General features: G+C 39.3%; 1 protein-coding gene across 16 annotated transcripts in view; it reads right to left on the bottom strand.

Moving 5' to 3' along the window:
• The window catches only part of PRRC2C (proline rich coiled-coil 2C), a 69,257-nt gene that overhangs the window by 18,563 nt on the left and 37,894 nt on the right, over nt 1-12,800 (bottom strand). For 12 of the 16 annotated variants that reach the window (XM_085232137.1, XM_085232139.1, XM_085232143.1 and 9 more), the window contains 6 exons: nt 12,321-12,654; nt 11,750-11,835; nt 10,801-10,989; nt 7,990-8,241; nt 2,827-2,913; nt 1,027-1,128 (listed from right to left, as the gene is read on the bottom strand). In XM_085232137.1, the coding sequence (XP_085088263.1) occupies nt 1,027-1,128; nt 2,827-2,913; nt 7,990-8,241; nt 10,801-10,989; nt 11,750-11,835; nt 12,321-12,654 (1,050 nt within the window). The remainder of the gene's footprint in view (nt 1-1,026; nt 1,129-2,826; nt 2,914-7,989; nt 8,242-10,800; nt 10,990-11,749; nt 11,836-12,320; nt 12,655-12,800) is intronic. The other 4 variants (XM_085232145.1, XM_085232151.1, XM_085232144.1 and 1 more) reach the window with 3 other exon arrangements.

Genomic DNA, 12,800 nt, shown 5'->3' with positions numbered 1-12,800 from the left:
TTTCTCCCCAGGAAAAAAAGTGTTAAGAAAAGAAAAGCAAAGACACAACAAGAGATCATTAATAACTATCATCCATAGAGAATACGAGCAAGCAGCTGTCAAACCATGCCAGCAAGACTGAAGTCTCACCAGGACTGACAAATAACTTTCTCCAGTGTTAGTTCTGCATCCAATCCCTAGAGTTTCAAGTGTTTGGTTTTTTAAAAAGTAAATTACAGAAACTAATTTCAAACATCACTCTCAATACTAGAAGTAGGAACGCCGTTTCTACTAGTTCAATCACCTGCAGTCACAATAGCAAAGCAGATGTCACACACCAAAAAGACCAAAAAACTTCTAAAGGTACAGTAGCAAAATAGAGACCAATACTATGTTAGTGAGTTATACAATACACACAATCCAAAATCCATCAAAATGGCAAAATGCCACTCAAAATATTCTATACGCTTGCTCTACACTGAAGAGCAGAAAGCAGCAGAATATTTATAACAACAAAGCATGTTCTGACTAGCTAATAGAACTGCCTTTCAGAGTCACCAGCACTCCACCCTACTTCCTATTTTTTGGAACTTCAGCCATCCAACTCAAAACACAGTATCACTGCACCAAAATCTTACTGCTAAGAAAATCAAGCTTGGCTTACCAAGCAACTCCTTGCAGCCTTTAATACCCAACTAAGCAACTTGCTTTATGCCACATACAAAAAAAAAAAACAACTTAAAAAAATCAGTCAGATTCTGATGGTTTGTCATGAACACAATGGTATAATGCTAAAATGCTAGGATCCTTTTTCAGGGCAGTGGGAGCCAAGACTGGTTGATGCCAAGTGTTAATGCAAAATGGGGTTAGAGATTTAGAATTTAAATGCATCCTTTGATAGTCTTGTGTTTCAGCCATCCGTTTATATGCAGAAGCAAGTCAGCAGAGGAAACAAAGGAAGGCTCTAAAAAAAGGTTTACCAGCAAGTTCTCCATTAACTTTCCCCTGCATGCAAGAAAACAACCCTTAGAGGGATGTGGTACATACCTTGAGGGTGAGGTCGACGGTAGCGGGAGAAACTGGAGTTAGGCTGGAGCTCTGTTGTAGAGTCTCCCTCCTAGGGAGGGGAAGGGTGTGGGGCAGGGGCACCTGAAAGGCAGGCAACACACATCACATTCTAACTAAGTCTATTATGAAAGCCCCAGAAAAAAACAAAGCTCAAGCTTTATTCAGTGAGCTACAACTTTGTCAAGGCTTGAGCATTTGGCAGGGAGATTTTGATAAAATAAGGTGAAAATATGGTAGGTGGGAAAAGGTCATTCAGCAGGTGCTGAGATGCTTCTCAACTCTCTTTAATAAAAAGAGGTTGAAGACTGGGGTTCTGAAGGGTCCGTGTCTTCTGCATAAACAAATACCAATTTTTCTGCTTTGGGATATACTTTGAAGTACCATTTTACTTTACTGATATGCAAAAATTCTTCCCAAGCCAACTTTGGCCCATTCTGTACCAATACAGTACATGGGATATAGTGACCTCTTGAGTTCTGAGGTGCAGTTTCTGAAAAGAGGAAGCTATAAACCTTCAGAGTCACAGGACCATGAAACAAACCAAAACAGATTTGCCATCCAGTAACCAAATACAGTTATCTTCTCTTTCAAAAGATTAAAGATGTCAAACCTAGGGAAATAAAGTTGACAAAAGGCTACTTCTATTTTTATTGCAGAAAATGCTGATGATTTCCTTGATATTCTAAATAGAATGTACCAAAAATAATGCAGTGGCCAGTCTACTCCTTTCTGACTAGTTCTTTCTCCACCTTTCTCCTCTCACAGACCACAGCTAATGGAATTCCAGCCACTGATAAGATGAGGCTAATCCAAAAGATACAGCTACTGAAGCTTTGAAGCAGGCGATACCACAGATCCTTTGTGGCCAGGATCCTGTGCTGCAAGTCCAACTCCAACACGCCATACTGGAGCATACACTACCACCATTTACACAAAAGTAGTCAGTTTTCCACACTAACCACCAAAGGCACAAACCACAACAACCAGAAAATCCAACAGAATAGTAAGCTTAGCCAATATTGCTTCAAAACTGCACTAAAGGATGCTGCAGTAAGCTGAAAAGCGTTTCACGAGACATCAGCAAAAACCTGAGACACTACTGCATGAATTCTTCCCTCCCCCAACCAACAAGTGACTCAACTCTGAGCTAATTATACTTCTGCTACTCAAACAAAAATAACAAGATCCGTGTTTCCTATCCGGTATCCCAGCAAGCTCAAGACAAACTTGACTCCACAACATAATCCAGTTGGTCTTCTCAATCAGAACACCACACACACAATCAGGATCAGTGGCTTTGTGAGGACTGCAGACATTACATCTCTACTGAATACATGAAATCCTGCTGCATGCTTTCAAAAGCCGTTAAGTTGCTCTCTTTGCATACAGTCACTGATTTCAGGCTACAGTTCAAAACTGCTTTCTTTTTAGAAGCCTTTGTTCAAACTCACCTACAGACCTTCACACCAGGTTCAAAGCCCAGCTACTGCTGAGAGTTCATTCATTATACTTTTCTTTGTATATTTTAGAATTGTCCCTAGAAACATTTTCACATTTTCTCTGCTCTGCAAGTCATTGAAAAATAAGGAAATATCTGAAGAATTCCAGAACAGATACTAATTGAAACAACTGTCCTTCAGAGGAAGATCACTGGGTAGTGCACAGCTAGTCAACATGAAGAAACTCTAGTGACTTGTTAACTGAAGGCAGTATTTTATGCTTTAAGGAAGTGTGAAAAATTTTCTTGTCTTCAAAGTCGATTCACTGCAATAGACTTACGTTCGTCACCAAAGTCTCCTCCATTTTTGTACTGCTAGTAGCCACTGTGTTAGGATGAGAAGGTGTAGTGTAGTCTGTTACAGACTCCTGTGAAGAAAAATAATTCCATTAAAATATCTCCCTTACCTAAATCCGATTTTAAGTTTCTTGGAAAAAGGTCAGCCTTTCCACAGGAAGAAGCCTCACCATTCAGCAGGTTAGAATTTGATTTCCCAAAGATTTTTTTTCTTGGTAGGCACATCCTTTTTCAGCAATCCTTGTTGCTGAACTGCTATTCAAGAACTATTTTGGGTAGACTACAGTTTGCCCCATGATCTCAGAAGCATGACTTGAGATAAGTCAAAATACAGTCTTTAAAGCAAGGATACAGAATGATGTCATGTCTGGGCATTAAACACATGGAACTGTGGAGGTATAGGCACTCATTGGTCACCCAAGATGCTTTAGCTGTTTGTAGGCATTTTTTGTCCAATTCATTCAAAAAAGTAAAATCACATTAGCTGAAACCTTCCTGTAGCTTTAAACAAGCAGGAATATCTTGGGTACATCTGTAACAAGCAAGGCCTTCCAGTTAAAAAAAAGACAGAACAATTTTCCTTAAGTCCTTTCTCAAACTCTTAGACAGTGCCTCTGGACAGTTCAAGTTTGCCTCCCAATTTGTGCACTGGGCAGTGATATCAAGAAATAGAAGGGCTGGAAGCACAAGCCTACCCAAATTATACCAAGGGCTTTTCTTGTAGCTTATTTATCCTCACAGTTAGGTAAGCCACAGCATGCTCCATGAATCAAACTCACTCTCATGGACTTAACTGTAGCTGTGACTACTGCAGCTGTAGGTCTAAACTCCCCACTGAAAACATGTAATTGATGGCACTGCCAGCTCTCCAGAGAATGACCTACAATGAACAAAAACGGTACTGGCACCTCTCTGAACCAAAATTTAGCATTGTTTTTAGTCTCTGTCACTGAATATTTAAATCTGAGTGCATTCCGGATGCGTTGTAATGCTTGTAAACAAGCGTTGTAAGAACTGTTTCAAGATTATCAGATAAAGGGTGTGACCATACACTCCCAAATTAGCCAAGATTCATTAATTCACTAGCAAATACTGAAAGCCCAGAATAGGCTCCATCATTTTTACAGAACCAAACACCAAGAAGTAACTGAAGCATAAATTAGCTGTTGACAAGTGTTTGGATTTGCCAGTGCAATGCCTCCGTAGGCACCAAAGACATTATACTTGTTTAACTCAACCATACTCAACCAGTATGATGATAAACTATGAAAAACTATATTGAATTCACTGCTAAAGTCAATGACAATGTCTCCTAAGACATTAATTAAAGCATTAAGATACTAATCAGCAAGTGACAAAGAGGTATCCTTAAGGATAAGCTTATTTTGGTAAAAGACCAGGACAAAGAGCCCAACTATAAGGGCTAGGATGAGCACACACATGTATTTACGATGGAGACAGAAAGAACCTGCTTCACCATGTAGTTATTCTCCTCATTTGTTGAACTGGTGGGATATAATATAATCTCACAATCTTACACAGGATATAGGTTATATACATAGAAGAAAGCAAGCGCACAAAGCAGCTTTAATCCTAAGATCCTTTTAATGAAGTGTAACTGAATGACTTCTTTTTTAAAGATGCTTTATCACATAAGATCCTTTATCACAGGAAGTTTTAAAACATTACAAAAATGCCTTCAAGGCTTAGACCCAAGTTTTACATGGTCTCAGCACTATAGCTTGTCACAAAAGAAATTAAATCAAAATTATTGCCATCTTCCCAACTTCGGATAATTTTGCACATAGAAGTACTTAACTCCCAAGAGAATGTAAAACAAAAATACCCTAACACATCCACTGTGGTGCCCTTAGAAGTGGGTATGCAATGCTGAACAGCTCTACAAAAATAAGTTACATGCTAAACATGCAGAGAAGACGGTGCTTTAGCTGTAAGAACAGCACTGCTGATATCATGGGTTGGTTAACCATCACCTTTCATTAACTGATAGGAAAAAGTCTAGGAGTCTTTAACATACAGATACCATATGCTTTTGTAGTTCAATTAAAATGAACCTTCTGAACAACTGTTTTAATGAATAAACCAACTGAATACTTCACTATAAACTAATAACTGTAATACACAGTACTGAAGTTATCTGAACTGTACAATACAGTAAGTACTGAAGTTATCTACAGGGTATTTATATCTGAACAAAAAACAGGTTAACTTTTTACAACTGTTTAATTTGCTCAGAAGAGCCCACAAAACCTAAAGTGACTTTACGAACAAAAGGATACAGCAGACTCAGAGCTGACTAAGCTACAAAGGAGCAAGGGCCTACAAATAATTAACGGGCTGAATGTTTGATTTATTCCTGAGACATGGAATTAATTCAAACCAGAGCGCTTGTCAGATACTGAACCATTTCAGAAATTATTTCTATATAAAGCATGCCTCCTTTTTGATATCACCTCTGCAACATACAGTTTTTATCACCCATTCATCCAAAACTTTGTTGCCATTTCCACTAGGTACTGATCATTCCTGTGATCAGAAAGCTTCCAAGCTTTACTTGGAGATGTTCAAATGGAATAAAGCTAAAGACATCCTACCTGATTCAGAGACTTACGCAAGAAATTGCTTTTCACTCCAAAAATACTACAAAACTCAAGAGAAACAGCTGACAGTGCTTCAGAGCATCACAGTGATATGTTCCTGATAAACAGCTCCTCAGTATAAGGTGATTTACATTCACAGTTTGAGGCAGAACAGTCCTGTCTGATTAAATACATATGATCTTATTAAAGGGCTTGTTTTGTTATGGATGGGATACTTCTACAAAGTCTCTGCTTCTGAAGACAGCCAGCTAGCTTGACTTTCATAAACATTCAAATCAACAAATACACTGAAGAAAGCGCACCTTGCTGCAACCTGAGCAGTAGTTTCCCCGAAAAGGATGGCAGTGTTCAAAGAGATCATTTTAGTTTGCTAAAAATTAAACATCTGACATTCAAGTAACAGATTTAAAATGACATTGCTTCTTTCCTCATTAATGAGCAAAGACAATATTACAGACAGGAAAAAGCAGCTGCAATACCAACCAGCACAGGAACTCCAAGAGTAGGACAGTAAGCAATTAAAACCATTTCAGAAGTACCAAGATTGGTTCTCTTCTGTGAAATCCAGATGAAGTTTATTTTCCCTAATAGATCTGCAGGCTGTTGGTTCAATTTGCATAGAAGTTAATACAAGGTTTGACCACTTGTTCCCTAGAAAACTTACTACTAATGCCCTTGGAACTCTACATGACAAAGTAATTCAGAAGCAAATCTGGAACTGCTGAAAGTGTTTTAAGGCCTATTTATACCATACATTAAATGCTTCTAAAAGAAGCCACTTCAAACAATGAAGAAATTGTTGGCAATTGGCATGTCCAGCACAAACTTTCCATTTTCCTTTCAATTTGGTCTTCCCTTTAGAAGAGGTTTGACACTTCAATACTGTGGTAGTTCAAAGAACACAGGCAACCTGCTTTTAACTAGGGCCAGAAAGGCACAAAATACAGACTTCCCTTTTGAAGATCTCATTCTTTTAAAATACACGTATAGAGAGGACATGGTACCAGTTTACTTCACCAGAGCTACCAGCAAGTTAGTCTAGCGATCAAAGATGTCTACTCCACAGGATTAGAAGAGGAGTTTCCCCTTGAGTGCTACTCAAAGAAGTTTGAGAGATGGTAAGAAAGTACATGGCACACAAAGAACAGCCTCCTTAGCATCCGCTTGGACAGGCTGATGTTTATGGTTCTGCACTGCTGATTCTGTGCACAAAAGAAGAGCACTTCGCCCAGATCTGGTGTCAACACAAACCATCCACATCTACTAAAGACGAAAACTGCTAGGAAGGATGAGAAATCCCAGTATTGTATTTTCATACATTTGTCATTCCACTCAAAATCAAATTTGCAGCTAATAGCTGGGAACCACTTCTCCCTTAACATTTGTTCTGCAACAAGATTTCATCACAACAGCATCTTCTGCTTGTACGGTATAGCTTGACAAACACCTGCTAGGACTGCTCCCCACCACCCCAACAACAGTCTCAAACAAAGAAACTGATCTGCATTTCAGATTCTTCAACTATTAGTGAAACTTCTGCAGAGGAATGGCTTTCCTGAGAGGTGTCTGAATGTTTCTGCTTAAGATTAGGAAGACAGACTGAGACAGTACGCAACAAACTTGAGTTTAAACTCACAGAACTGCTTTGCAAACTTTCCAATTATCAAAGCAGGTGTAACTATTGAACTAGCACCAACTCAATCCCGCATAGCTTCTCTCCATTTAAGAACACTCACAGTTCTTGCTTTAGACATGTAACTGACAGAAGAGAAGACAGCCCCCACATAGGCCATTATGCAAACAGGAGAGTCCATCCATGGATGTTTTTCAACAATTCAGTGCTTTCAGCAGATAACAGCCAAGAACTGAGCTACAGAATAGTGAAGGCTGACAGTAAGTCACCATTTCACTGAAAGGCAAGGGAATTCCAATGCTGACAACTGCAATGAGTCCTGAATTCTGCAAGTGAATGTACCTTGACTATATCCCAAGCCTGACACACAGAACCTTTAAGTAAACTGACCGAGCCTTATGCAATGCTTTAGCATTTTCCTAGCTTAGAGATTTCAACTCCACTCCCCCCTCACCCTCCCCAGAACACTTAACTCACAGCTTCAGCTCTCAAACAACCACTAGGCACACTCCTTTTCTGTAGCTCTCTGCTGAAAGTCAAGCTCTCATCTTGTGTATACCAGAAACACACTAAGACACGAGTTCACACAATTTGGATCAGGCACTAGTGCCACTCACCACAGAAAGTAAAGACTCTGGATAGTTCTCATGCTCATAAGGCAGTGGAAGACTTTACAATTTTCCAAGCTGATCTCTGCAAGGATTGTGACGGCACATCTCCATACCACTTCCAGAGAACTATTTAAGTTCAAGCAGTAACCATTTGTTTCAAATCTGCTAATCAGTAAGCTCTGCTGTCCAGATCACTACAACCAGCAGGCAACAAAATTTAATTACATCACCGTAGTATTATTTTACATATAGTGCTCTATAATATTTCAACCTTTTTCTTACCTTTGTGCTTGTTCCGAACTCTGGAGCAGACACAGATATCATTGTTCCTATTTCCGTACTCAGTTCACTTGTCGCTTTGGTTTCCTTTGCAGTGACAGGTTCTGGACTTCTCACAGAGGTGGGAGATGACTTCTCCTGTCCCTCAGGCTCTCCCTGTTGGGCATCCTTCACTTTCCTGTTCTTTAAAGAACGCTCTTTCCCAATAGGACCGGGTTTATACTCTTTGTTTTCTACTGGACTCAAGTCTGGAAGCTAAGTTAGTGTTAACTTGTCAGTTATGTCTTCCCCCCCACAGCTTGCCCATAAAACAATATTTAACATGCTTAGAACAAGTTTGTTTAAATCTAACACAGCTTTCCTCAAAGCTAAGCATTTTCTAATAAGTAAATCAATCAAAATTAAATTAGTGGCAAGTGTTCAAAATGCATCCACTCTGGACACTAAGAATTTAAACACTGTTGCCAAATGAGACATATTATATAAAGTACAACTAAAATAAGACCTAATTAAAACCTACAGCAGAATTTCCTTATAAGTACAGAAAAGGAAGCCACAAGACTTCATGCACACACAGCTTGTTTCAATTTTCAGAGAATTCTGATTTTACAGGGTTCCAGGAGATTAGAAAACTAGAAAAGGACTCCCTTCCTTTGTTGATGTCTCAGTGTTGGCAGCGTTTTTTTCCTAGTGCCTGAGCACTAAAAAGATATCCAGAAAAAAAAAAACAACAAAAAAACCCCATCCACATTCATGCATTGCCTTATATTGTGGAGATTATGGCTGGAGTAGCTGCTGTAATTCAGCAGTTCCTTTTTGTACAGCTGAATTAAAGAATGAAGGGCCCCAGGGAACATGAATGTTCTGTTTAAAGAGGCATACCCTTCCTGGCTCAGTCCACCTTACTACAGAGCAGCACAAAAATTCTTTAAAGGCAGCTTCTGAAACCCTATTGCTTGAGCTTTGATAGTGGAAAACCAGAAGCTGATAGTATGTCTCCACAAACATGAACCATCTGTTTCACAAATAGATGAAGACCTTTTGTAATAGAATGCCTTTGGGGTGGGCTGAAGTTTTCCCAGTGGATTTAGTACCCTCAGGAGGCCAGTACAGACTGCAAAATGTCTTTAGAGGGAAAGACAAAAGCACCTTGGAAGTGAGTACCAAAGCTCTGCAATGCAGCAATCAGGATCATCATCAAAGCCACCTCACTCTAAATACCTTTTCTTCTAACAATTAACAGACGAAGAAATTCCTCCAGACAATTTAAGGTCACACTCTGAGAGGTTAAATGGCTTCGTTTCAAATACAGTCCTTTCCTTGCCTATAAACATTGAACAAGCTAATATCTAGGCTTCATAGTGCATACCATCATGATGGGGGGTGTGTAGGATTTTTGTTCCATTCCTCCTCTCCATCAGAAGGGTTGAAGGACTGCAACCCTCATTCAGAAAAGTTCATCAAAATGGTCATCTCCAATGAGTTTACCATTTAGTCGCCCACATCTTTCAACAAAACCTTCAGGAGTCTGAAGTTATAACCAAGCAGGAAAAAAAAAAATCTCTACATGTAAAACGGACAATTTTAGGAGGAGTTTAATATCCAGGTGACTTCATGGGGGCACTTCTAGACATGACACTGATTACTGAACATGCTGTGTTGCTACAACTCACCAGCATGACTAGCTACTGTACATTTCTCTGTTGTAAGGGTTTTACATTTTGCAATGAAAATCATCAACTGCAGCAGAGCCACTAAGCGCCTCAATAAATTCACTCTGCATATAACTGCAGTTTTAGATTTCAAGGGTTTTTTGGAGAAAAAAAAAAGCACCTGTGTTCTAGAAAGACGAAAAGGGCTTTAAGTACATCAGGACCACCGCCAAATCTCAGACAAGAGAAACTGAATTAACTGGTTTAGTAACTTATGAGCAAAGCATATCTCTCAGAGCTACCTCTTCCTTCAAGTGAGTGCTAGCAATGCAGAGGTAAGTACACACTGGAGGAGAAAACAACAGGAAATTAAGTTCCATTAACCTGAAAGATCACTAACTGTAATCTGAATGACAGGAGTCATTCAGACTCCTTGTGAGTGGTAACAATGGAAATACAAACTGATTATGGTTAACTGGAACCCCTAAATCTCCTGAGAAAAACGAGAAAAGTATTTTAGTTTGATTACCTATTCACTCTTCCCAGATTAATTACAAAAAAAAAGTTAATTATCCAGATGTCTGTGCTTCTGAGACTTCTTATCAGTGGGCTCTAATATTCTTCCCTTTTCTCCAAACACTTCTTTCCCTGCAACTTGATGTACTACTTGGTAATCCTAGGTACAGAACTAAGCAAGGCACCGTGTCAATGGCTGCAGATGATGGTGTGGGGGAGAAAGGCAGACATGGTGGCAGGAAGAAGTGAAATTGGAGATATAGGACAGAAATAGCCTGCCCTCAAGACAACCTGAGCAAAACAAGCACAGGTGTACACAAAAATTAAAACCAAAAACACCCTACAAAATCCATACTCCTCCAGCAAAGCTAACAGATTCATAATCCCATCTTTGTTGCAGCTACAACTGTTGCTCCAAATAGAGTTAGTGGATCAACTCTGTTGCCTTAGGATGCTGTGTATTTACACTTCTTTAAGCGAATTCCCCATCTTATTTTTTATCTTATTATTTTAGGAAATACAAATGTGGAGTGCAATTTTTATAGGTCTAGTCCTATTTAAATTAGCATTCTATTTTTCAATCAATTATTTGCAACATCTTTTTTGACTGATTTTTCTTTTAAGTTTTAAAAGTATGATGTTTTACCTTTTGTGCTTTGATGGGTCCAGCCCGAGGCTGTTTCTGTCTTTGCTCTTTTGGTTCTGGTAGCTTGTCAGTCGACTTCTCAGAAAGTACAGGGCCAACTTCATTATCACTACCACTGGAAGCAGGGGCTCCAAACTGAATAGTTTCTATACCAAGCTCGACTCCACCTTCTTGCCCAGGCTTTGCTCCCTATTTAAAAAGCAAGCATTTAACACATTTCAAAAGACTTCTATCAGTACACTGCCATTAGTTAATAAAAGAGCATAAAGTATACTCGAAGTTGAATGCTACAAACATACTTCTACCTTCTGCCAGCAAAAGCATTATTCACAATTGCAATAAATTTACAAGTAGTAAACAACGTATGAAAGCATACTGTTTTCTCCTCAGCTTCCTACTGTTTATAAGAGCTCGGGGGGGGGGGGGGGGGGGGGGGAAGTAAAAGTAGTGAAGAAATACATAAATGAGATTGTGAAAAAGATGTGGTACTGAAAAGGAAAGAGAAATACAATATAAAAAAAGTCTAGATTCAAGTTCATATTATTCTCCTGAAACTTCAAAATTAGCATTCAAGAAAAACAAAGACTCAAAAAGATTCACAGAACTCCTTATGCCATCCGAAATGGTGTCGTAAGAGAAGGCATCCTGTTTCTGTCTGCATCACTAAGCTGGACACAAGCATTCACAAACTAGACAATATTTTAACTTAAAAAATATACACTAAACAGCAGCTATCAATAAAATCTGTGAAATTTGAGATTTGATCACAAAGAACAGTTCTCCTGTTTTAATAAAAGTTAATAAAAGCATTAGCCTGCATCTTTCTGTACCACCTTCCTAACTCATGAAATCCTGCACACATCAGTTTATGTATGGACACACCTGAATAATCTGCACCCAATCTTCACAACAAACAATTAGAGTAAGCTTCGCTTCCCTTCATCCTTACCTCTGGAGATGTAGCTGATCCAAAAGATGTCAAAGGCTTGTTCCAAGCACTCACTGAAGGCGGCTGAGGTGGACTAATAGGTCCCACTGACAAGTAAGGGAAGAGTTAAAAGCAAAACACCACCAAAAAAACCTAAGTTGCTAAATGCATTTGACTAAAGTTACCAACTGATTGAGAAAAATTAGACCACAGATGTGTCGATTAACGAAGTTCTGGTTCAGAAGTTATTAGCCTACCCAGGAGTTAGCAATATGATTCATATTTAGCTGTCTCTAAGAGGGTTGATCATCACATTTGGAAGCTTGATCAAGTCTAACAAAACAGATTTCTGAGGGAGTAATATGCTTATTTTTTGTAAACAGAGTATGATAACAACATAAAATACTGAGTAATGTCACACTGCAAAAGTCTTTTGAGGGAGTATTCATAGGTTAAGACATTACACTGTTGCCCTCTATTCCCTTTGCAAAATACACTTGCATGTGTAAATTGTGAGAGCTGAGTCAGTGCTCTCTAACTACAATACTTGCCCCTCTCACCACACAAAAAGAATCCAGAAAACGGTACTTACATTTTTTGGAGATGTCATTCAGAACTGCTGTAGGAGGCACCTTGTTTTCCCATAGTTCAGTTCCCAGACCATTGTGAGCCTGGGTGTTCTGCAAGACTTTGCCTGACACCGTGAATTCTGTGCCGGCTGCTGCCCCTCCTGCAGCCTGATTTTGAGGCTGAACGGAAGCTGGTGGCTGACCTGGAGTCTGTGCTGCACATGGAGTCTGTGCCTGAGCTTGTGCCTGCTGTGCAGCTGCAGCTGCTGCCTGTTGCTGCTGCTTTTTGGCAAACCTGGGTGGGAGTTTGGAATTTTGACCTCGACCTTTTTCACTCGATCCTTTTTTGGTCCAAACCTGCAAGTGAAAGTAAATTTTTGTTCTTCCAGCTGGTAGCCTAAACAGTAAATACTGAATCCTAAGATGTTCAAATGAAAATTAGTTGAATCTACTAATTCCGAACTCAAAATTAATACAACTATCTAGTTACATTTAAGAGGTAA

The sequence above is a fragment of the Meleagris gallopavo genome, chromosome 10 (genome assembly GCF_905368555.1).
Source record: "Meleagris gallopavo chromosome 10, MGAL_WU_HG_1.1, whole genome shotgun sequence".
Lineage (NCBI taxonomy): Eukaryota > Metazoa > Chordata > Aves > Galliformes > Phasianidae > Meleagris > Meleagris gallopavo.
The sequence above is the reverse complement of the archived record's forward strand: the minus strand, read 5'-3'. Positions and strand labels throughout refer to the sequence as shown.